Source organism: Juglans regia, chromosome 16 (assembly GCF_001411555.2).
Source record: "Juglans regia cultivar Chandler chromosome 16, Walnut 2.0, whole genome shotgun sequence".
Taxonomy (NCBI): domain Eukaryota; kingdom Viridiplantae; phylum Streptophyta; class Magnoliopsida; order Fagales; family Juglandaceae; genus Juglans; species Juglans regia.
The window spans coordinates 12,725,247-12,751,922 of NC_049916.1; the positions used below are offsets into that span (position 1 = coordinate 12,725,247).

At 39.9% G+C, this 26,676-nt stretch overlaps 1 protein-coding gene across 1 annotated transcript; it reads left to right on the plus strand.

Annotated features, from left to right (window-relative positions):
• Positions 1-16,711: 16,711 nt before the first annotated feature.
• LOC109019271 lies at positions 16,712-17,275 on the plus strand. Its single transcript, XM_019001542.1, has one exon. The coding sequence runs from the start codon at positions 16,712-16,714 to the stop codon at positions 17,273-17,275; it is 564 nt and encodes a 187-aa protein (XP_018857087.1).
• The last annotated feature ends 9,401 nt before the right edge of the window (positions 17,276-26,676 follow it).

The window sequence follows — 26,676 nt, forward strand, 5'->3', positions numbered from 1 at the left end:
ATTGTAAGTACAAATATTATTTTTTTATATATATACAAATATGTATGTATATATATATATATATATGTATATTACCCATTGTGAATTCTCAATGGATTTTTTATTTAATTTTTATAAGCTACATTTTTAGTTGAATGGCATAAAATGCATTGCTTGTGTCTGTTATAAGAACTGTGTATGTTATTTGAGGTATTTGTATAAAAATCGGTGTAGAGAAATCATCATCTAAATCATTGATGTCATCTAAATCATTGGTACGATCTGATTTGCTAGATTTAAATTTATAATTTTTTCTTAAAACTTAAATGCTGCCGCCTCAGTAATATGGGATGTGTATACTCCACACCGACTTGTGAATAAAAATTCTCATATGTATATTTATAAACCGTTAACATTTCTCTATTTGTTATAGATTATTATTTGTTACAAAATTATATTTGAATCAAATTATATTTAGGGTCATGCTACTGCTTAGTCCAATTCTTACCATTGGGTTTGACCCGCTACGTTTGGGTAGTAAAGTCTTCTCAATACTTTTCAAGTATTCTCGTACTTATGAAAATATATTACATGTCAAATAACTTAAAATACTCTCAATGGAAACCACAACCCACTTCAATTTCTACTCATAACTATTCATAAATATTCTATAATATTTATCACTATTATATATAAATAAAAAATAAAACCACTATAATATTTATCCCTATTAAATATAAATAAAAAATAAAATCAATATAATATTTATCACTATTATATATAAATAAAAAATAAAATCACTATAATATTTATCACTATTATATATAAATAAAATATTTAGACAATATAATATTTATCACTATTATATATAAATAAAATATTTAGACAATATAATATTTATCACTATTATATATAAAATAAAATAAAATCACTATTATATATAAATAAAATCATCATTAAAAAAAATCAATAATTGATGGGACCTATAAATTTTTCAATTATCTATCCAAAAGTCAACAAATCAACATATTTCATACATCCAAACAACTCAAAATACTTTCAATGGGACTCACAAACCCACTTCAATCTCTATTCATAACTATTCACAAACATTCTCAACACTTCTAAGATATTCTCACTACCCAAACGTAGCCTATTCTACCTTTTTTTAATTATTATTTAAAAAAAACTTGAAACATTTAAAAAAATATACAAATTCACTAATAATGACTTTTTTAAATATTCAAATAAAATAAAATGCACTAGCTGTCAAACCCAAGGGTAGACCTAGAGAGCACACTAGCATTTTTCTTATTTTTGTTTTATGCTTGTTAACAACCCCTATCTCCCTTGAAAAGTTCTTTAGAAAAATTATTTCCCCCACCCCGCAAAACTTTTTTATAATTATTTTATTTTTAAATTATATATTTTTCTATTAGAATATCTCCTACTCCTAAAAAGTTTTCAAGAAAAATCCTTTCCTATTATTCCAACAGTTCTGCTACGTATAATCGTGGGACTAATTTTATGTGGCACCTCGCCACATCAGCATTAATTTATTAAAAAAAATCAAGAAGAAAGAATGAGAAGCGAGAAAACAGTTATGTTCTTCTGTCGAGAGCAGAGACTGAGAGAGAGCATTAACAATTCCATTTGGACAACTCGCCTGAGACAAGCTCAATGCCATCACATTTGAGGGAGCAGAGACCGAGGGAGAGTTGAGGTAATGAAGGTTTGCATGGCTCTCCACCATGTTCACTTCTAGACAGGTACTTTCAGTAGTCGGCTTATATAAAGAAAGCTGTTTTCGATAGTTCAGTTGTTTCTATGCTGCTACAGCTGCACATGCAATAGTGATCATTGTTCTGCGCCATGGATTCGTTTTGATCGATAGTAGACGACTTGTTGCATTGTGTTGTACATGTTGAGTAATGTGGAAAGATGAAAAACTGAGAAAAAGGTGGAGAAGATTGAGATTCTTGTTCTTGCTTTGTCCTCTTGTAGACCTCCATGGACTGCAACAACTGCTCTAGTTCCTTCACAAAATTAATAGCACCTTCTACTATGGATGCTTGTTCACCCAACGATAAAGGGAAGAAAACCATGAATTTTTGCAGGAAAAAAAGAACTTGTGAGGAAGATGCATTTCGTTACTGATGAACATAATTACATACAATATCGATAAAAAAGAAATCAAGTACCAGGCGCCTGAATCGATTTCATTGGGGAAAGGGAAAAGAGAAAAAAAAATAAAAGGAAAGACAAAAGTGACTCACCCGTTTTCTTTTTCCACTTGCGGAGACATTTCCTAATGGGATAAACGCCCCGTTTCACTAAATAAACGTGGATATCCATGTCGGTCAGTACGCGGAGACTGCAGTTCACTGACTTCAAGTAGAGTCCCTTAATCCCTTCTAATCCTACAAAAATCCCTCTCCAATCCCCAAGTCCCAAAAACTCTTTGGTCTCCGACTCTAATCAAATTTTATATCGATCTTTCTCCCTCAAAAGTTTCACCCAAAAAAATATTCTGGAAGTGTATGTTTGCAAACCACCAATGAACATATGTGTTAATGACGTGTTTTGCACGCTGGTCACCAAATGACGCATTTTGCACGTTGATCATCAGGCTCAATATTCCTACAATACCAAAAATATAAGGCCTCGGGGGTGGTGATTCACCTCCAATGCCTAAGTCAATCATTTTTATCCTTGAGGAGAATTTTTGTATGTGAGAGTAGGTATTCTGAACCTAGGATTGGCTTTTATACCTCCTACTAAGATGGTCCCCATATCTTGTGTCAGAGGTGCCCATCCTCTGTACTGGGTACTATGTCGTTGTCTTTAATGCGACGTGGCAACCTCGGGTTATGTCCTATGTGGCAAGTTGGTGAGTGTGGTCATCATCCATGCATTCTTTCAGGGACAGGGCTCTCGTCCGGGTCTTAGTCCGCGTTCTGTATCTGATCCTATAATGCGGCGTGGCTCTGTTGCCGCGCATGTGCAAGATCATGTCAGAGAAACTGCCATCCCATCTCCCCACATCGAACCTCTTCTCGTGTTGGCCCTGGGCCTCCACTTTATCCTGACTTGTGGGTTGATTATGCTTTGGCCGCTAGGCCTCCTGGGGACTAGTTAGGCCCAACTCGGTGGGCGGTGTGAACATCCCTTCCAATATGATGTTTTAATGTTGTCTTAGTGTGGTGGGAGTTTTCTCTTTCCCTTCTTCTTCCTTATTCCTTTCTTTCTCTCTATTTTTTTTTTTACCCCATGATACCCTAGCATTTCCTAACGTTCGATAGGTTAGTTGTCCATTGTGCGTGTATGTTCACCTCCCGGGGAAGAGTTACCCTCCTGCAGCAGAAATCGCGAGATCTGCTCCTGTCATTTCACCTTTAGTGACACTTGCCACTCTCCCACGTCAAGGACTAGTTCAAACGGTTCTTTTTCCTGTCAGGTCAAGGTTAGGAGTTTCTTGTTGGAGAAGCCACAGTGAGTTTTCCGTCCGCACCATTTGGGGAGTCTTTCTAGAGGACAAGGAGATTTGCATGGTTCTAACCCAGCCAGAGCAGGATCGATTGGCAGCGATCTATGCTTGGGTGGAGATACATTGGGAAGAAGTATGGACCAACGCCTTGCTAGCCAGAACCAATATTGACCGATTTTTTTTTTCTCCATATCTATCTCGTTTCAGTGGCTGCCGTATTCCAAGGAGCCATCTCCTCCTTAGAACCAGAAAAGGACTCCTAATCCTTCGTTTGGGGAGGGAAGGAAAGAAGCCATGTACCAAGGATGAGGTTGCTCACGAGCCTTCAGGGTTCAACAGCAGTAGCTCCAACTTTGTTGGAATGCCTCCCCAGGGTCAGTCTTGATAGGGTATGTCCTTGTAAGGAGCCGTGGAGCTGATAAATGTTATTTTTATGTGATTTTTATCACTCTTTTATTTATGAAAAATATCATTTTCTCTTCAATACTATTGATTTTATTTTATTTCTACATTTTTTTGTTTATTTTCTTGGATTTGAAGGAATGAGAAGATTTAGTGCAAAAGAAGAGTATTTTGGTACAAAAGAAGAGACTACGGATCCAGACCGATGAGAGGCAGCTAGATCTGAAGAGAGTCGATGAAATTTGGGCGAGGAGCCTTGTCTCGTAGGCAGTAAAGAGATCTTTCTTGCCCAAAGGCAAGAAGATTTACCTCTCAGTAGGCGAGGAGACTCGCAACCTGAAGGCACGACTTGAAGATGCGAAGACTTAGCGACAAGGCTCTAGGTGGTTAGATTGGGCGACTAGTCTAAACGACCAACTTAAAAGACCAACCTAAACGACATCGTGGGCAACAACTAGAAAAATGTGAGATGAGTCTTTCATCCTGGTCGGGAGTCTTTCCACTTAGTAGGCGAGGAGAGGCCCAATCATTTGTGACCTTCATGCCCGCCAGTTATATTCAGCCCACATGGCATCTACCCGGTGGGACCCTTCCGAGTTTTGTAATCAATCTATTGACGATCAAATCCTCCCAAACTTCACAATTCAAGCCGCATATCACTGATTCTTCTATTTTAGATAATTCTGATATCCTTAGGATAATTTTCTTTAATGTTAACATCTATCTTTAGAAACTATTTTTGAGATTTTTAGACTAGATTGTAGCCGAATTTATTTTGTTTCCAGATTTGAGTTTTGACATCTATTTAATCTCGTCTTGTGGGATGAATAGGGAGTCTGGGTGCTTAATCTTAGTTTTAGTTTTAGTCTAGGTTCTTAATCTTAGTTATAGTGTTAGTCTTGGTTCTTAATCTTAGTTTTAGTTCTAAGTTTTAGAGAGTCTGAGTTTAGAGTTCCAGAATTTATTCTTGATGTGTTCTTTCAAGGAGGAGAAACTGGAGGGCAGAGGTGAGAGCTACATGCTTTATCAACCGACTTCAATGAAGAACACCTGTTTTATTCGTTTTCTTTTTAATTTCATTATGAACTAATTCTATTTTCTAGAGCTTTAATGTAGCTTAACATTGAACACACAGTTTATATTCCAAGTTATTTTATTTTCAACATTTTCATGATTGAGTGTTTATTCATTGTTCTTAATGCTTACAATTTTCTAGCTAACTATTGTTCGATCTTTTGGATTGCAATGAGACCGAGATGTGATTTGTGATTAAAACTCTAGGATTAAACACCATTAGTTGAGCGAAAGTAGAGATGCTTTACCGTGACTAGTGTTATTTTCAAGAAAAATAAAAAAAACTTAATGAGTCTCCGATTAGTTAAATTCACATAGAGATATGAAGTTATTAGTTGGAGATATTTTTAGTATTGTTCGAGAGAAAATATTGAATAGTTAAGGGATTTTTATCATCAACTTAGGATAATTGAGATTCTATAACAAGGAAGAATAAATTGTATGAGATTTACTAGGTGAAATCTAATGCTCTAGATCTATTCTTATTATTTTTAAAATTTTGATTTTAATGTTCTTTCTTTCAGTATAATTTAGATAATCCACTCTTCAAAATTCGGTTTTCTGAATAGTAATTAATTTAGTCAATTTCAATACTCAATAGCATAATTATTCCCTGTAGGTTCAATATCCGTTTTCTTTAAAACACTTTACTACTTGTTTTGATTCTATGCACTTGCAGATATATTTTTATGTCAACAGGAGCCAACTCGAGGTCAGCGGCCTACCCTTGGCTATTCGGACGCCCCCTATCCGACCGACTTCCTACTTCATCCCGACTAGTGTTCCCATCTTCCACCCCTCCGAGTGATGAGGGGCCAATAGGGTTCCCTAGTCGTGAAGAAGAAGAGCTCGAGATGACCTTCTTCTTGGCCTTCCTTGCCTTTGCTTCGAGGGGATCTCGTGTTCCCATCATTTCGTTCAAGGATGTCCTAAAGATGGCCGCCTCCCCAAACGCCGATGCAAAGGCGCATGTTGTTTCTCTTGAGATAACGGTTGATACCAAGGTGCCAAGGTCCCTGGGCTATGGCAAGGATGCCCATCCTCCACACTCTAACCATTCCATTGGGTTGTCACTAGGCCATCCTTTAGTCGCTGATCCTAAGATGAAATGGCCTCCATACCTTCCTCTCCCTTCAGAACGTCACTTGAGCCTAGGTAGTTTTGTCGGCAACATTACAAGAGTCTACCGTGTTGATTCTTCTGTTGGGTGATACGACCATGTTGGGTGACCAACTGGTTGAGGACATCTTCACGGTCACCCAAGTTGAATAGGAGCTAACAGTCAATGGGGTTTCTCGAGAGGGGCATCCCGAGTAGGAGCTAGCGATTTACATGAACACCTCGGTGACAACCGAGTGGGTGGTAGTGGTTAACGCAGATGCCCAGGGGTGACACCTGAGATGGGGCCGATGGCTGACATATACGTCCCTCCAAGCAGGTGCTAGTAGGTGACGAGGGCGCCTCGGCAATGCTTGAGTTGGAGATCGTGACTAGCAGTGGTGCCAAGGGGATACCCGAATCGGAGTCGGTCACTGACGTAGACTCCCCAATCAAATTTGGGCAGGTGTCAACTTTGTAGGCAACACTGAAACCCTACCCAAGTCGACACCCGATGGGGGGCTAAGGTTCTCCTTCTCGAGTTCCTCCTTCACCATCTGCCAGCTAGGAAGCATGGGGCAAACCTCTCAAGTCGGCGGGAGCGGCACTTCAAGGACTGGTTTAGGTTTTGAAAGAGCTCGGGTCAAGGCCATTAGTCGAAAAGCTGACAAACAAAAGGATTTCTTCAAGGTAGGATATTTTAATCATTATTTACTATTATTTGACATACACCTTCCTTTCTGCTTGTGTTCTAATTCATTTGAATTTGTTTGGCCTACTAGGGAGTTCACTAGCTTGCCCCCCTAATAGTGTACGAATGGGGGGGAGCTGGAAGAGGAGGTCCAGGCATTGCAGTTCCTCACCATCCTAGTCCGCATGGAGGTCTGCAAGGCGAATATGGATTAGGGAAGATGTCGTGGCGGCATTTGTCCACCTATTCTCCAGTCATAAGCACAACAAGAAGGAGATTGCTAGGTTTCTCCAAGAAAAGACCTTTCAACAAGACGACTTGGCTAAGTCTCAGGAGGAGATTGCTCGTTGCCTCATCGAGGCCAAACTTCTGGTGGAGGAGTAAGACAATTTGTGAGATTGATCGGCTCGTCAGTCGGAGGAGTTGGAGGAGCTTAGGAAATCATGTCACAACCTTAAAGGTGAGAAGGATAAGCTGGTTAAAAAGCACAACTCAGACGTGATATTGCTCGACTGGTTGTAGAAGACCTACCATAACCTCACCAAGTCTTGGAAGAAAAAGATGGACCTCCTCAGATCTTGGGACAAACAAGTCAAGACTTTGGAGTCTAAACTAATTTTGGCCAGAGGCGAGCTGTAATCTCTGGACTTGTAGATAGAGGCTCTGGAGTTCGGGTTAGCCACTTCCCAGGAGGAGCTTGTCTCTTAGTACCAGGATGTCGAAGCCCTAATGTCCGAGTTATCTAACACCAAGGGTGCCCTAACCCGTCTTTCTGCATAGATGTTGGCGACAAACACGGTCTGCAACTAGGCTTGGGGTTACGGCTACAAAGAGCGCATGCACAGGTTGAGGGAGCACTTACTGAAGAACCCTTGGACCAACTTGATCTCTCTTCAGCTAGATAGTCAAGCGCACTAATTTGCCAACTCATTGGGCCAGGATCTGATGCTCGATTCTTTCCCCAACACGGCTCTAGGCTTTTAAATGTATATTAATTTTTAAGTGTAATAGAGATGAATTTACCCAATGTACGACTTCTGTCATCCTTCACCAATTTAGGCTTCTCTTTTTGCTATTTTCTTCCTTTCTGCTATTATGTTATGTTCTTTTCCTTTTTCTTTCATTCACGGGAGGGTTGGGCAGTCAAGAGACTTTGATCGCCTGATTTTTCATGGCGAGTCCAGTGACTTGGATTTTATGTGTGCGAAGGTATGGCAATCAAGGGACTGCTACCACCTATTGGTTCGTGGCAAGTCTAGTGACTCGGCATTTATGTGTGTGAAGGTTGAGTAGTCAAGGGACTGTCACCACCTATTGGTACCCAACGAGTCTGGTGACTTGGCTTTTATGTGCGCGAAGGTCTAGAAGTCAAGGGATTGTCACTGTCGGTTGCTTTGCTATGACTCTAGTGGCTTAACTTTTATGTGCGCAAAGGTCAGGCAGTGAAAGGACTGTCACCGCCTATTCGTTAGCGATAAAGGTGCAAATCAGTCGATTTGTTGGTCTGGACAAATTATTTTTTTATTTTTTAATAAATTAATAAATAATTTATTTAAAATACTAAATTAAAATTGTGTGACTTATTAATGTGGATTATGTAACTAATTCAATAAAAAATTATTTTATATGATTAATGATAATAAATTAGATGAAAATTATATTATTAATTTATATAATTACTATATAATTAGCTAATTGATATTATATATTAGTTAATTGATAGAATATTAACGAGTGTTAATAACATATCTAAAATTTTATATTGTTAATGGTGATAGGTTAGATGAAAATTAAATAATAACTTGTACAATTATTATATAAATAATATATATAAAATATATTTTTTGTTTTTGTTTTTCATTCGATCTGGTCTAGGGTGGAAAAACTTTGTATCAAGACCAGACCGAAACTTTTCGATCTTCTAGAACATGGATCGGGACTAACCGGTCTTAGTCTCAGTCTGGATTGAAACGATTGGTCCGGTCGGTTTCTCTGGTCTGGACCGACCGTTTAACACCCCAAGTTAGTGGTGAGTCTAGTGACTCATTTTTATGTGCCCAAAAGTTGGGCAATCAAGATTCACAACGAGTCCAGTGACTCGGCTTTTATGTGCTCGAAGGTTCGCCTCCTATTACTTCGTGGCGAGTCCAGTGACTTGGATTTTATGTGCACGAAGGTGGATAGTCAAAGGATTGTCACCGCCTGTTGGTTCACTGCAAGTCCAGTGACTCAGCTTTTAGTGGATACCTTGTACGACAAAACACATAATTCGGGAAGACATATAATTTTATTCATGGTTTTTTAGTATTCGTCAATACATTTTCTTAGTTCATTTATGCAAAATATTGTTCCAAGTGCTCTACATTTCACGGGTGTGGTAGTTTGTATCCCTGGGCATCCTTAAGCCGATAAGAGCTTGACCCGTTGTTGTCTGTGACAACAAAAGGTCGTTCCTATCGTGATCCCAGTAGGTGACAGGGGTGCCTCGGCAATGCCTGAGTTAGAGATCGCGGCTAGCAGTGGTGCCAAGGGGATACCCGAATTGGAGTTGGTGGCTGACACAGACTCCCCAGTCAAATTTGGGCAGGTGCCAGTAGGTGGGTTTGTAGGCGGCTTTGAAACCCTATCCAAGTCGACGCTTGATGGGGCGAAGGTTCTCCTTCTCGGGTTCCTCCTTTACCGTCTGGCAGCAGGGAAGCATGGGGCAAACCTCTCAACCCGGTGGGAGCGGCACTTCAAGGACTGATTCAGGTTTTGACAGAGCTCAGGCCGAGGCCATTAGTCGAAAAGCTGACAAGCTCAAGGATTTTTTGTCGGTGGGATATTTTTATCATTATTTACTATTATTTGACATACACCTTCCTTTCTGCTTGTGTTCTAATTCATTTGAATTTATTTGGCCTGCCAGGGAGTTGACCATTGGCCACCCTAATAGTGGATGAATGGGGGGAGCTGGAACAGGAGGTCCAGCCATTGCAGTCCCTCGCCATCCTAGTCCGCATGGAGGTCCGCAAGGCGAATAAGGATAGGGAAGATGTTGTGCCAGGGTTTGTCCACCTATACTCCAGTCATAAGCACAAGAAGAAGGAGATTGCTAGGTTTCTCCAAGAAAAGACCTTTCTACAAGAAGACTTGGCTAAGTCTCAAGAGGAGATTGCTCGCTGCCTCATCGAGCCCAAGCTTCTGGAGGAGGAGTAGGACAATTTGTGAGACTGATTAGCTCATCAGTTAGAGGAGTTGGAGGAGCTTAGGAAATCATGTCACGACCTTAAGGGTGAGAAGGACAAGCTGGTTAAAAAGCACAACTTAGATGTGAGATTGCTCAGCTGGTTGTAGAAAACCTACCAGAAGCTCACCAAGTCTTGGAAGCAAAAGATGGACCTCCTCTGATCTCGGGACAAGCAAGTCAAGACTTTGGAGTCTGAACTAACTTTGGCCAAAGGCGAGTTGTAGTCTCTGGACTTGTAGATAGAGGCTCTAGAGTTCGGGTTAGCCACTTCCCAGGAGAACCTTGTCTCTTAGTACCAGGATGTCAAAGCCCTAAGGTCCGAGTTATCTAACACCAAGGGTGCCCTAGCCCGTCTTTCTGAATAGATGTTGGCGGCAAACACGGTCTGCAACTAGGCTTGGGGTTATGGCTACAAAGAGGGCCTAGACATGTTGAAGGAGCACTTACTGAAGAACCCTCAGGCCAACTTGATCTCTCTTCAGCTAGATAGTCAAGCGCACTAATTTGCCAACTCATTGGGCAAGGATCTGATGCCCGATTCTTTCCCTGACACGGCTCTAAGCTCTTAAATTCATATTTATTTTTAAGTGTAATAGAGATGAATTTACCCAATGTACGACTTCTGCCATCCTTCACCAATTTAGGCTTCTCTTTTCGCTATTTTCTTCCATTTTACTATTATTTTGTGTTCTTTTCCTTTTTCTTTCATTCACGCGAGGGTTGGGTAGTCAAGGGTAGTCAAGGGATTTGGATCGCCCAATTTTTCATGGCGAGTCCAGTGACTTGGATTTTATGTGTGCAAAGGTCTGGCAATCAAGGGACTACCTCCACCTATTGGTTCATGGCGAGTCTAGTACTCGGCATTTATGTGTGCGAAGGTTGAGCAGTCAAGGGACTGTCACCACCTATTGGTACCTGACGAGTCTGGTGACTTGGATTTTATGTGCGCGAAGGTCTAGAAGTCAAGGGATTGTCACTGTCAGTTGCTTTGCGGTGACTTCAGTGGCTTAATTGTTATGTGCACAAAGTTCGGGTAGTCAAACGACTGTCACTGCCTATTGGTTAGCGGTAGGGGTGCAAATCGATTGGTCCGTTTGTTTCGGCCAAATTATTTTTTTTATTTTTTAATAAATTAATAAATTATTTATTTAGAATACTAAATTAAAATTATGTGACTTATTAATGTGGATTATGTAACTAATTCAATAAAAAAAATATTTTATATGGTCAATGATTATAAATTAGATGAAAATTACCTTTTTAATTTATATAATTACTATATAATTAGCTAATTGATATTATATATTAGTTAATTGATAGAATATTAATAAGTGTTAATAACATATTTAAAATTTTATATTATTAATGGTGTTTGGTTAGATGAAAATTACATAATAAATTGTACAATTATTATATAAATATATATATAAAATATATTTTTTATTTTTATTTTTTATTCGGTCTGGTTTGGGGTGGAAAAACTCTAGATCGAGACTGGACCGAAACTATTCGGTCCTCTAAAACATGGACCGGGACTGACTGGTCTTAGTCTTGGTCCGGACCTCAACGACCGGTCCGGTTGGTTTCTCCAGTCTGGACCAACTGTTTATCACCCCTAGTTAGTAATGAGTCTAGTGACTCCTTTTTATGTGCCCAAAAGTCGGGCAATCAAGATACTGTCACCGCCTGTTGCCTCGATGCTAGTCCAGTGACTCGGCTTTTATGTGCGCAAAGGTTGGGCAATTAAGGGACTGTGACCTCCTATTACTTCACGGCGAGTCCAGTGACTCGGCTTTTATGTGCGCAAACGTGGGCAATCAAGGGATTGTCACCGCCTGTTGGTTCATGGCGAGTCAAGTGACTCGGCTTTTAGTGGATACCCTGAAAGACAAAACACATAATTCGAGAAGACATATAATTTTATTCATGGTTTTTTAGTATTCGTCAATACATTTTCTTAGTTCATTTAAGAAAAGTATTTTTCCCAGTGCTCTGCATTCCACGGGTGTGGTAGTTTGTATCCCTGGGCATCCTTAAGCTGATAAGAGCTTGACCCATTGTTGGCTGTGACAACAAAAGGTCCTTCCTATCGTGATCCCTGTTGGTGATGGGGGTGCCTCGGTAATGCCTGAGTTGGAGATCGTGGCTAGCAGTGGTGTCAAGGGGATACCCGAATTGGAGTCGGTGGCTAATGCAGACTCCCCAGTCAAATTGGGCAGCTGCCAGTAGGCGAGTTTGTAGGCGACACCGAAACCCTACCCAAGTCGACGCTTGATGGGGACAAAGGTTCTCCTTCTCGGGTTCCTCCTTTACTATCTGGCAGTAGGGAAGCGTGGGGCAAACCTCTTGACTCGGTGGGAGCGGCGCTTCAAGGACTGGTTCGGGTTTTGACAGAGCTTGGGCCGAGGCCATTAGTCGAAAAGCTGACAAACTCAAGGATTTCGTCTCGATGGGATATTTTTATCATTATTTACCATTATTTGAACCTTCCTTTTTGCTTGTGTTCTAATTCATTTGAATTTGTTTGGCCTGCCAGGGAGTTGACCAATTGGCCACCCTAATAGTGGATGAATGGGGGGTGCTGGAAGAGGAGGTCCAGGCATTGTAGTCCCTCACCATCCTGGTCCGCAAGGCAAATAAGGATAGGGAAGATGTCGGGGAGGCCTTTGTCCACCTATACTCCAGTCGTAAGCACAAGAAAAAGGAGATTGTTAGGCTTTGCCAAGAAAACACCTTTCTCCAAGACGACTTGGCTAAGTCTTAGAACGAGATTGCTTGCTGCCTCCTCAAGACCAAGCTTCTGGAGGAGGATTAGGATAATTTGTGAGACCGATCAGCTTGTCAGTTGAAGGAGTTGGAGGAGCTTAGGAAATCATGTTAGGACTTTAAGGGTGAAAGGACAAGCTAGTTAAAAAGCACAACTTGAACGTGAGATTGCTCGACTGGTTGTAGAAGACCTACCAGAATCTCACCAAGTCTTGGAAGCATAAGATGGATCTCCTCAGATCTCTGGACAAGCAAGTCAAGACATTGTAGTCTGAACTGACTTTGGCCAGGGGCGAGCTGTAGTCTCGGGACTTGTAGATAGAAGCTCTAGAGTCCGGGTTAGCCACTTCCCTAGAGGAGCTTGTCTCTTAGTACTAGGATGTCAAAGCCCTAAGGTCCGAGTTATCTGACACTAAGGGGGCCCTGGCCAGTCTTTCTAAGTAGATGTTGGCAGCAAACACGGTTTGCAACTAGGCTTGGGGTTACAGCTACCAAGAAGTTCTAGACAGGTTGAGGGACCACTTACTGAAGAACCCTCCAAGTGACCTGATCTCTCTCCAGCTAGATAGTCATGCGCACCAATTTGCCAACTCATTGGGCAAAGATCTGATGCCCGATGCTTTCCGAGACACGACTCTAGGCTCTTAAATGTATATTTATTTTTTTTAAGTGTAATGGAGATGAATTTACCTAGTGTACGGCTTCTGCCATCGTTCACTAGTTTAGGCTTCTCTTTTCATCGTTTTCTTCCTTTTTGCTATTCTGCTATGTTCATTTTCTTTTGCTTTCAATTGCATGAAGGTTGGGTAGTCAAGGGACTTGGATCACCCATTGTTTCATGGCGAGTCCAGTGACTTGGATTTTATGTGCACGAAGGTCTAGTAGTCATCGTTCAGGTCGTATAGCTGGATACCAACATGGTTAGCATGAGCACATCATCGTGGGGGGTAAAGGACCCCTTTGCTATCTTTGTCACCAAATGAGATGACTATTATCTCTACATGCCTCATCTATTTAACCAGGAGTCTTTCCACCAAAAATTCTTCTTTGTATCGAGCCCCCCGAGCATACAAATTTCTGTAGGATGAGGCGGGGCCACCCCCGACGAAGCCCCGACTATGGTATGGATCTCGCCCAGAGGGCTATTTCCTTAAGCCAGGGCTCGGCAAAGGGTGTTGCTTGTGGGTTCTTGTTATGTTCTTCACCTTTTGGGGCTCTCACTCCTTCACCGTCTTTCGGGCCACCCCCCACCTTGCTCGAACTCCCGCCTACAGTCTGTCTGATCTTGGGCAACTAAACATTCGAACTCTTCCATTCTCTTCTTGAGGGTGTAGCAAGTCGTGTTATGGCTTTTCATCTGGTGGTAAGTGCAAAAATGGTGACTTTTGCAATCACAGTGGTCAGCTTCCCGTGTGTTTGGTTTTCTTTCTTCTTATAGATTCAAACTGGAGCGTGCGTGTCCGGCACCTTGTCCTTTTGAGGAAGTGTTCTCCTCTCACCTCCTGTAGTGCTGCCCTTTTTTAGGTTTCTCCGGGCCTTTCATCATGCCCAATATGTTGGTCCTCATGTCCGCTTGTTCTAATTCAGCCTTCCTTGGGACTGTCAAGGCCTAGAGAGTGTCCTCAATATTGATAAAATCGTCTGCCCCATACATGAACTCCCACAATATTGTGAGAGTCTTTCTTGCCTACTCTGTCATGAATGGGTTTCAAGCCCAGATGCCTCCTAAGAGTACTACTGGCATGGTTTTCCCATCCAGGTCATCCATCGTCATGCGCTCTTTATTGAGCTGGCCTAGGTATGCCTTTAGGCTCTTATCGTCCCACTGTTTGATGGTCAGGAGGTAAGCAGTGGGGCGCCTCCTTCTCCTACTCACCAAAACCTATGTCAGAAATAGTCGGGCCAACTCTCCAAAACCATCAATCAAGTCGAGGGGTAACACTCTCAACCACCCTCTCGCTGCACCTTTCAACATTAGTGTGATTTTCTCATCCTAGTGATCTGTCGTCATGCGCTCTTTGTTGAATTGGGCTAGGTATGCCTTCAAGCTTTCATCGTCCTGTTGTTTGACAGTCAGGAGGTAAGTAGTGGGGTGCCTCCATCTCTTGCTTGCCATAAACTATGTCAAAAGTAGCTGGATGAACTCTCCAAAACCATAACTCGAGCAAGAAGGCTCTGCAAGCTATTTATTTCTCTAAGAAACCTATGTATAGTCATATGGGCCTTAAAGGTCTCTAGATGTTCGAGAGGGTCCTGGGACCTGTTGCACATCTCTATTTGGGGAACTTTAAAATTTGGCCATAGCAGCACTGCCATCACTTCTATGCTATAGGGAAAATATGAGCGAGAGAGTACTTGGTTAACTGAAGATGAAGGTCCCATCCTTTTTGCCATCTCCTCATACTTGTCCATGAGGCTACATAGTTCATGGTGCATATTTCTTCTTTCTTCATCACCAATGTCTGCTCTGCCGACGCTCTGAGATTTAGCATGCTTGTTTTGACTTGGCCCAGCATCCTCTCGCGACTCGCCATTCCTCTTCTTTAGGACTTCATTTTCTTGCCGGATGTTTTCCATCTCCGCCACCATCATGGGTTCTAATTGCACAGATGACGTCACTGTTAACGACGTGTTTCGAAAAATGTGAGGCTCGATACTCCATGTGGTCACTGGGCTCGACACTCCTGTAATACGAGAAATGTGAGGGCTTGAGGTGTGGTGATACTCCTCCGATGCCTAAGTCAATCTTTTTATCCTTAGAGAGAATTTTTGTATGTGAGAGTAGATAAGTCCGAATTCTAACATGGGATTTGGCTTTTATACCTCCTATTGAGATGGTCCCCCATATCCTGTGTTAAGGGTGCCCATCCTCCGTATTGGGTACCATGTCGTCGTCTTTAATGCAGCATGGCTCCCTCGGATCGTGTCCTATGTGGCAGGTTGGTGAGTGTGGCCATCATCCATGCATTCTGTCAGGGACATGGGCTCTCGTAGGGATCCCAATACGCGTTCCATATCTGATCCTTTAATGCGATGTAGCTCTGCTGCCGCGTACGTGTCCAGGGTCATTTCAGAGAAATTGTCGTCTCATCTTCCCACATTGAACCTCTTCTAGTGCTAACTCTAGGCCTCCTTCTTCTTATCCTGACTTGTGGGCCAATTATGCTTTGGCTGCTGGGCCTCCTAGGGACGAGTTAGGCCCAGCCCAGCAAGGGTGAGTTAGGCCCAACCCAGCGGGGGTGTGAACATCCCTTCTGATATAATGTTTTAATATATTATCTCTTATTCCCTTTAACCTCTTTGATGTTGCTCTCCTCAATCATAATTTTGATTGGAAATATTAATTTTTCTGTTGTTACAGATATGGCCTGAACATCTTCAAGTTGATGAAAATGTATATATTTTTTTACATTTTTAATTATGCTATATATATGTCTTGGTTTCTTAATTGTTGTATGTAAAAGCTATATATTATGTATAAAACAAATTCTTATTTAATATAAATTTGCTGCTCATCGAAGATAAATTTCTGACTCTGTCACTGCTTGTTAAGTTAGAACAATATAATAATTTTTTATGGATATGTGTTTGTTGCTAGCTTTTCTATTTTTGTATACTTTAATGACTTACCCATATTTTTGTTTTTTATTTTGTTAAATAATTGTAATTTTTTGAATTTGTTTCTAGGCACATTCATTTTTTATTTTTTAAAAAAATTATACTTTTCAATTTATTTTTTTAGTTTTAAATTACTTTATTTGTGTATTCTTTTTAAACCTTGTGGCATGCAAAAGTAGACAAATGACAAGACAAAATAAATCTTCTCATTAGATTAATTAACAAAAACCCAAGGGATGATTCAAATTTCTAAAACTATAAAACTCAAATTAAAGCTATACTATCATTTGAGATGGTCTTGGATCTATTCTTATCACTCAAGTTCTTATTTGTGACAATTATAACACTTTGGCGTAGGTCTATGATCATGGCTCTCACTGTCAAGAACAAAGTAGGATTTGTCAATGGTTCCAATGTTAAACCATCTGATACTTCTCCTCTCTTTCCTCTCTGGGCTCTATGCAATAATATGATCCTCTCTTGGATTCTTAATTCTCTTTCTAAAGAGATTGCTGCCAGCGTGATATATGTTGATTCTGCTAGCGATATGTGGTCTGACCTTCAAGAAAGGTTTTCTCAAAGCAATGGCCCTCGGATCTATCAATTGCAAAAGTCTATTGCCTCTCTCATGCAAAATGATCTCTATGTCAGTGCCTATTTTACTCAAATGAAGGGTTTATGGGATGAATTGATGAACTATAGACCCTTACCTGTCGACTCATGTGGAGGTCTGCGTACATTGATGGACATGCATCAACAAGACTATGTTATGCGCTTCTTGATGGGGCTCAATGGCTCTTTTTCAAAAATTCATGGACAAATACTTCTAATTGATCCTCTTCCTCCTATCAACAAGGTTTTCTCTTGTTCTTCAAGAAGAGCGCCAAAGAGATATTGGATCTGTTCTAGTTCCTCACATTCCATCTGCTGAACTCTCCTCTACAGCAAATTATGTCCATCAAACTAAACCTTCCACTCGCAAAGATAGGCCTATTTGTTCCCATTGTTCTGTTCCAGGGCATACAATTGAAAAGTATTTCAAATTACATGGATATCCTCCTAGATATCGCTCTAAAGGGAAATTTTCTACTCCATCATCTTTAGCTCATCAAGTTGTTGTTGATTCCTCACCTCAATTTCCACTCACACCACAACAATGCCAACAACTCTTGTGATTTCTCCTATTGATAAACATTCGGGTATATCTTCTGTTTTTTCCATAAACATTGTTCCTCATTTGAATGTCACTCCTAATGATTGGATTATAGATATTGGTGCTACAAATCATATGGTCCATTCCACCTCCCTTTTCACTTCCTTTCATTTTGCTCAAAATTCATTTGTTAAAATGCCCAATGGCATTTCTGCACCAGTGACACACATTGGTTCCATTCATCTATCTCCACATCTTATCTTACACAATGTCTTGTGTGTCCCTTCATTTCACTTCAATCTTCTTTCTGTCAGTCAACTAACCAGATCTACTTCTTGTTGTCTCATTTTTTCTAGTAATGATTGCTATGTATAGGACCTCACCCATTGAAGAATGAATGGGAAGGATAAAGCCACAAGAGGATTATACATACTGCATAAACCAAATGCTAATGCCACTCTTCCTTGTACTCAACCTTTCAATTCTGCTTTTGATTCTCATTCTAATAACTCTGAATTTGATGTTTGGCATAAAAGGTTGGGTCATCCCTCCTTTTCTCGAATAAAATTGTTGTCGCCTGTTGTACCTACTGCTTCTTGTTAAATGCCTTCTTGCTATAACAGCAGCTAAAGGTTGGCATCTAATTCAATTAGATGTCAACAATGCTTTTCTTCATGGAGATTTAATCGAAGAATCTTATATGTGTTTGCCACCTGGTTTTGGTGATAAAAATAATGCACTGTTTGTAGATTAAACAAATCCTTATATGGTTTAAAACAAGCTTCAAGACAATGATTTGCTAAGTTTTCATCTACCATTCTTGATCTTGGTTTTAAACAATCAAAAGCATATTATTCTTTGTTTACACGGCTTCAAGAAACTACTTTTATTGCTTTGTTAGTATATTTGGATGGCATCCTCATTGCTAGCAATGATATGTAGCAATGATATGGCAGCAGTCACCACTCTCCAAACATTTCTTGATCAACAATTCAAACTTAAGGACCTTAGGTCCTCGAAATATTTTTTGGGTATGGAGGTTGCAAGAAATAGTTCTGGAATCTCTCTTTCTCAGAGGAAATATGCTTTAGAGATCTTATCAGACACTGGATTCCTTGGTTCTAAACCTATCAAAACTACAATGGAACAATACCTCAAGCTTTCTCGGGATGATGGCTCTCTTGTAGAAGATCCCACTTCCTATAGGAGACTAGTGGGCAGATTGCTTTATCTTATAATCATGCGGCCAGATATAACCTTTTTAGTTCATACTTTGAGTCAATACATGGATTCTCCTCGAATGCCTCATCTTCATGCTGCTCAAAGAGTCCTGCAATACCTTAAGAATTCTCCTGGCCAAGGTTTATTTTTTCCTGTACACTTTCCTATTCACTTGACTGCCTTTGATGACTCAGACTAGGCTGGCTGTCAAGATACTCGAAAATATGTCGCAGGATTTTGTATTTTCCTTGGCAAGTCTCTCATTTCCTGAAAATCCAAAAAGTAAAGTGTTGTTTCAAGATCCTCAACTGAATCTGAGTATAGAGCTATGGCCAACACAGTTTGTGAAGTCATGTGGTTACTTTCTTTGCTTCAAGATCTACAAGTTCCTCATTCTAAAGTTGCTGCTCTCTATTGTGACAACAAGGCTGCCATTCACATTGCCACTAATCCTATGTTTCATGAAAGAACAAAACATATAGAAATAGATTGTCACTTTGTTCGTGACAAGGTTCAAGCAGATATTTTTAAGCTCTTTAATGTTTCTTCTCATCACCAATTAGTTGATTGTTTCACTAAACCATTAGGCTATCCTTTGTTTTCTACGTTGATCTCCAAGCTGGGTCTTCTTAACATCCATGCTCCAGCTTGAAGGGGGGGTATTAGAGATAGTATTGTATTGTTTCTATTTTTTTGTTATAGTTTCTGTTATAGGACTTTATGTTAGTTTGCTTAGATTATTTTAAATATTACTTTCCCGCCAATTATTCACTTGTTATAAATAGTATATAAGCTATACTATCATTTCATGTAAAAACAATTCAAGAAATACAATTCAGTGCTCTGCATATTTCTTGGTTTCACTCTTCACAGCAGTAGCAAATGATAAGGTGGCTTAGCCAGATGTGATGCTTTACATTCATGTGTACTAAAGATTGGACTGCATGCAATGTTGTTCTACTTGTTTAACTCATTGCATGGCCAGAGAACCAATAAAAACCTACCAATAATTTTCACGTCCTTTAATTATTCATTCAAGGATATATGTTCTGATCAGGCTGCTTTTAACTAATCTTGATTCGTTACTTTCTTTTAAGAAGAAGGAAGATAGTACAAATTAGACAAGATACGTGGTATAATCTTAAATCATAAATATGAAAATATAAAGGAAAATATGAGAAAATAGACATAGATTTATGTGGTACAAAGATGATACATTCGGGTCGGATGAATAGGTATAGTTTGGTCCAGGAGATGTAGAGAGCTATAGAAAATATACATAGATTATAATGTAGCTTTCCGTGTTCTCTTTGTTACAAGATGAAGCGGACGATCGAAGATGATGAAAGAGGGAAAAAAAAACCAACGTTTTTTTTTTTCTAGAGTGGGTAATCACATGCCCAATAATGAGCCCCGCTCAAGTTTATTAATAAGCCATCGCTTGTGGTGGAGGAATACCGTAGTAACAATCAAGATACTTGATATTTACAATAATATAAAGAGACTAATAACCCCCAAGTACTAAAACACCAAATCAAATAATTCAAAACTATAACCATAAAATATCTAAACAGGCCTATAAATAAATCAATCAATCTAAACAAGCCTAGAAAGGATATAAACAAACAAAATAAATACATATTCGAGTAAACAAAATGAAGCAACTTTTGAGAATTCAATGTTGCAAGCCGTCAATCCAATAAAACCATGTCGCACAGCCTGATTTCAAGAACCCACTCCAAGGGAACATCAACATTTCTTGAGGTATGCCAGTCCACATAAATCTGTTCTAAGTATACATTTTAATATATGAGGAACTTCCATCTGTCCTAACCATTCATGAGAGATCCCATTACTACCCAGACGGGCCAACAAATTTGCAGCCTTATTTAATATATTGGCAGAAAGATTCATCTCTGCCAACATATTAACAATGTCTTTCCAAAAGTCCTCTAAGTACCAAAGATTACAACTTCCTTTTTGAAACCAATTAACATCCAAAAGAGAGTTCATTTCAATAAAAATATTGTTGAACCCCAATCTTTTACAATGTTGAAGACCTATCCGAAGGGCCATAACTTCCGCAAGGTTATTACTTCTGTTACCAATAGATTTGGCAAAATTAAAAACCACTTTCCTGAACTCATTTCTGACTACTCCTCCTGCACCCAAAATTCCAGGATGATTTATACTACTTCCGTCCACATTCAATTTAAGCCAATCTCGCTTCAGTTTCTCCCATCTCACTACCATTAGTGTCTCCTTCTTTCTTGAATTAATAGAAAGATTCAAAGACCTCAAAATCTGGACATCATTCTCCACTAGCCGGGAAGCCTTGTGAATCTTAATCCCAACCCAATGAATCCAATACTTTATCGATCGCCATAAAGCATGAACCTTCTCTTTTCTTCCTTCCATCCGAGCTTTACATCGCTAATTCCATAAATTCTAGGTAATGATCACAGGTATGAGTCCAATAAGATTTCCAAGTTGAGATGACTTCGATGATCTCCGAAACCAAGCCTCAACAATTGCTCTCCAAGACCGGTTTGGGACAAACGGAATTCCCAAAATATTTGAGCTAAATTTATATATGGCCATTGCAATATTACCCTAGCAAAGCCCAAGTTTCAAAAGCCCTTTCTTTTTATGTTTGTGCCTTCTTTTATACATAAATCTCTTTGTATCATGTAATGCACTATCCTTTTATTGGCTTGTGTGTCATATCTCCTTAATAGGTAGAGTAATGCTAGATATAATTATAGAGTTTGCAAACGCTGTGCATTTTATTTGAAAAAGAGTTTTTTTTTTTTTAAAAGGACTTCATTCATATAATAAACTTTACACATGAGAATTGTCTAACCACACATGTTAAGCAATAGAAGAAGGAACATAATGCATCCACATTTCCACATCTTGTACTCTCCAAGCATGTCTTGCTAAAAAGTGAGCCACTTGATTCCCCATGCGTGGAACATGTTGCACCCTGAATTCTTGAAATTGATTTAGCATATTCTTCACCTCAGATATGAGATTTCCTAACACTAATAATGATTCCCCAGCTGTTTGTAAGGTCTCGACTAAGATCAAAATGTCACTTTCTAAAATGCTTTGAAATTCCCAATTGAGAGCCAAATTGCAAGCCTCTAAACATTGCTAATAATTCCTCTGATTCAGCTTCCAATACCTCATGTTCTGATTTACAGACTGCCATGATAACCTGACCATGCTCATCCCTTACCACAGCCCCCACACCTGCCTTTTGATAATCAAAGAACATTGCCCCATGTACATTTAGTTTGAAAAACCTAAGGGATGAGCATTCCGGCAAGGAATAGGCTTCAAACCTAGAGTTCTAATGGTGGATGAAACTGAAAACTGTAGACTCAATGCATGATTGATAACAACTTATGGAGACTGCTTTGACTGCTCATAAATCATCTTGTTACGCCTATACCAGAAAGCCAAGTAATGAGAAAGAATCTTTCCAGCTATGATAAGTCTCTTGTTTCCAGAATCTGTCTAGCTACACCTTTAATAGAAACAACATGATTAAGTGTTCCCATTACAGGCATAACAAAGCTCCAAACTGCAAGAATATCAGGACAATTAATAAGTGCATAAGGGAGGTCTTCACTAAGGAAGCCATAGAAGTCACACTGAGTAGATTCCACAACCCTTCTTTTATGCAAATTGTGTTAGTGGTAACCCATCTTTACAAGCCCTCCATGTAAAAATCTTGACCTTTTGAGGGATATGCATTTTCCACAAAGATTTCCATAGCTTCTTATCATCATATTTTGTAGAACTTTCTGGTGAGTCCTGAGATGCCATAGCTATAAAAAATCTATATGCACTCTTCACACTAAACTTTCCACTTCTCTCATGCCTCCAGAACCATACATCCTCATACCTACCACGGCTTAGCACAATCTTGAGAATATCAGCAGCAATATTTGGATTGAAGAGGGCTCTAACCTGTTAAGCATCCCACCACCTCGATTGGCAATCAATTAGGCTTGCAGCCTTTACTGACAAATCAGTCTCATCACTAAGAACCATCTCTGGCTTCAAAGATTGATGTCCTAGCATCCATATATCCTCTCAAATTCTAGCAGTGTTCCCATTTCCAATTCTCATTTGACACCCTTTCAACAAGATCTTTCTAGCCTCCCATATCCCTTTTCATGCATAAGATGGGTTAAAACCCAATTTTGACTCAAAAAAATGAACAATGGGGAAAATACCTAGCTTTATACACTTGATGGAGTAGGTACTCTTCATTCTTTAAGACCCTCCAAGCCAGTTTAGCAAGTAGAGCAGAGTTAAACAATTTCAAATCTCGAAACCACATTCTACCTCTAGTTTTTGGTTCACAAAGCTGACCCCATTTGCACCAGTGAATTTTCCTTTTGTCAGCTTTCTGGCCGCACAAAAACTGAGCCATTAACCTCTCCAAATCTTTACATAAACTTGTTGGCAATTTAAAACAACTCATTGCATAGGAGGGGATTGAGATAGCCACTATTTAATTAAAATTTCCCTTCCACCTATAGACAAAAACTTCTCTTTCCATCCCTACAATTTCTTCCATACTCTCCCTCTAATTTCAGCAAAAGTTACTGACTTTGATTTCCCCACAACATGAGGTAATCCCAGGTATTTTTCATTTTTTTGTGTTGAGCTATCTCCCCCCCCACATAGATAAGATACTCCTCTTGACATATTCTGTTACATTTTTACTAAACAACATTGAGGTTTTGTCTTTATTAATTCTTTGACCAGATGCCAATTCATATATATGCAAAAGCGGCTGAATATTTGTACTTGTAGCCACATCTACCTTGCAGAAAATGACTGAATCATCTGCAAACAATAGATGATTAATTCGAGGAGCTCCCCTACACAGTTTGATCCCAGGTATTGTCTGTATTTCATAAGCTTGTCTTAGCAACCTTATTAACCCCTTTGTACATAATAGAAGGTACAATAGGAACAAAAGGCACCCCATTTATCATCACAGAGAAAGAGATTGATTTTACACATTTCATAATAAGTCCAACAAGACTGCTACTAAGATCCAACCTCAACATGATCTCTTCTAAGAAGTCCCACTCAACCCTATCATAGGCCTTTGACATGTCCAACTTCAAGGACATAAACACTTCTTCCCCTTTCGTTTCTGTTTTAGGAAGTGCACAAGCTCATCTGCCACCAAAACATTATCAGTGATTAGTCTCCCTGGTACAAAGGCAGGTTGTGTTGCAGAAATGATGGAGGGAAGAACACTTTTAAGTTGATTAGTGATAACTTTAGAAATTAATTTGTACATGACATTGCACAAACTAATTGGCCTAAAGTCAGAAATATGAATAACATTCTTCTTTTTGGGAATTAGAACTAACAGTTTATGATTAAGGCCCTCTGGAAATACACCAGTATTTAGGACATTAAGAACTGCATCAGCAACATTACCACCAATTAAATGCCAATATTTCTGAAAAAAAGATGGGACATACCATCAGGGCCAGGAGCTTTGTTTGGATGCATTTGGTTCAAGGCACATGCCAATTCTTCAACTGTAAACTGCCTTTCCAGCTCAGTATTCATCTTAAAGGTGAGTCTGTTTTCCATACCCTCTAAAATATCCATAGCCCCCCTTTCAGATGAGGATGAAAAAAGGGATTTTAAGTAATCAATAATTAGTCTGTCCCTACTTGCCCTTTATTTCCAATGGCCTTCACTATCCTGAAGTTTTTCTATAGAGTTCCTCTTTTTCCTCTGTGAGGCCTTAGAATGAAAATATTTGGAATTTTTGTCTCCACTTTACAGCCATAATACTCTCGACCTCTACTTCAACAAAAGTTCATCTCTTTCCAACCAAAGTTGGACTTCATTTCTAGCAGCATAGAGATCCTCAATTCTTGCACGGTTAGGGTCTACTTCATGCAGGTGTTGTAATTTTTCCTTTGCTGAAGCTAAATTTTAATGGACCAAACCAAAACAGGTACGGTTCCAACTATTCAACTTACTACTGCACTCCTTAATTCTTCTCATGGCATCAGTCATGTTCCCATTACCAGATCCATCTTGCCACACACCTTTTATGATTTCTTCACAATCTTTATGCCCCAACCACATAGGCTCAAATCTGAACATTTTCTTCCTTTTGCTTAGCTGTGAGACACCCTCAATATTTAGCCAAATAGGTATATGGTTTGAGTATGACACAGACCCATGAGTAATCTCAAAATCAAGAAAAACCTCCTCCCATTCAGAAGATGTCAAGCAGCTATCTAATCTTTCATATATTCTCTCATCACCCTCCCTGCCATTACACCAAGTATAATAAGGTCCCCTACTAAACCCCAAATCCTGCAAATGACAATCATATGTTGTAGAACGAAAATCCTTCATAAGGCCCCTAGGTCTCCTGTCCCCCCCCCCCCCCCCCCCCCCCCCCCCTTTTTCTCATTTGGCTCTAAAATCTCATTAAAGTCCCCCATTAGTAACCAAGGACATCTAACTAAATTATACAATTGGCGCATTAAATTCCAAGTTTCATGTCTACAAGCCATGATAGGATGACCATAAATACCATAAAACATCCAATCCCTTCCTTGATCCACATCACATCTAATCAGAGCATGAATATGATGGGAGGAGTAGTTAATGATATTTAGTTTCACCTCAAGTTTCCACGTAAGAACTAAACCTCCACTTCTACCCTAACAAGCTACTGTTAAACAATCAACAAAGCCCAATCTGAATTTGTAGCTTTCCATAATGCTAGAATTCACCTTTATCTCTTGCAAGAAGACAATGTCAGAATCTTCTTTCTTGATGAGATCAAGAAGTGTACGCAATCCCCGTGGGTTCCCAAGCCTACAACGATTCCAGCTTAAGCATTTCGTGGTTCACGGCAGGGCTGACTCTCAGCCACTGCCGATACATTAGTCACAACATCCTCTTTCAAACCCTAAGGTAAGTTCAAGGATTGTCTCTTCGAAGCTCTGAGATCACCATCTTCCAGTAGAAGTGCTTCCCTCTTTTTTGATAAACTAGTCATTACAACCTTATCAACCATGTTCAAACCTAGCATGGACTTTGGCTTGCAGCCCCTTCATTTCAAATTAGGCCCAATAGGAGGGGAGGCTATCGTCATGGGTGGGCCGAAGGCAATGCCCTTATCTTTTTATTGGCCTGGGGCTTTATCTATTGAGTGGAAAACGACGTCGTTGGCCAGATAGCCGTTTGTCTCCTCTTCATCACAAAACTCCTGCACTTCCCCTGTTTCCAAAGAAAGCTCCACATTCGTAACTAATTTCATCAATTTCTGAAAATCAGGTTCTTTCGAGACCTTATCTCCTGAATTCTCAGCCATCAGATATTGTGTTTCATTTCAAAGCTTAGCATTATCTTCCTCTAAAACCGCAGCAGTTCCCTCTTTTCCATTTGAAACCTTATCCTTAGACAAACCACCTCCAACACGACTATGTTGATTCATCTGACTTCGTCCACCGCCCCACCCAGACGACGGCGCCGCTCTCAACCATTGCCCATACGGGAAAGTGACATCAGGGTCAGTATCATGGCATGCTTTCCAAATAGCATAATCATGATGGCCATGCCCTAGACGACCATTGTGATAGAAGAAATCCAGTAACCGTTCATAAGAAGACCGAACCCAACAATATCTCTAGGCCCCAAGAGCAATTTTCTTACGTCGTAGTAGTAGTTTAGTAATATCCAGACTCACTCTAACGCGCATTTACTCGCCCCAGGCCAATTCATCTTGGTCCAAATCAATTTCAAGAACCCTACCCAATGCTTCTCGAATACGCCTTCCCACATACTCATTAGATGTCAGCATGGGTAGATCATGCACCCTAATACAGAACGATGCTTCTGTGAAAGTAATCTTGTGAACATGTAACTGGCCTTCAAATCCCTTCGTG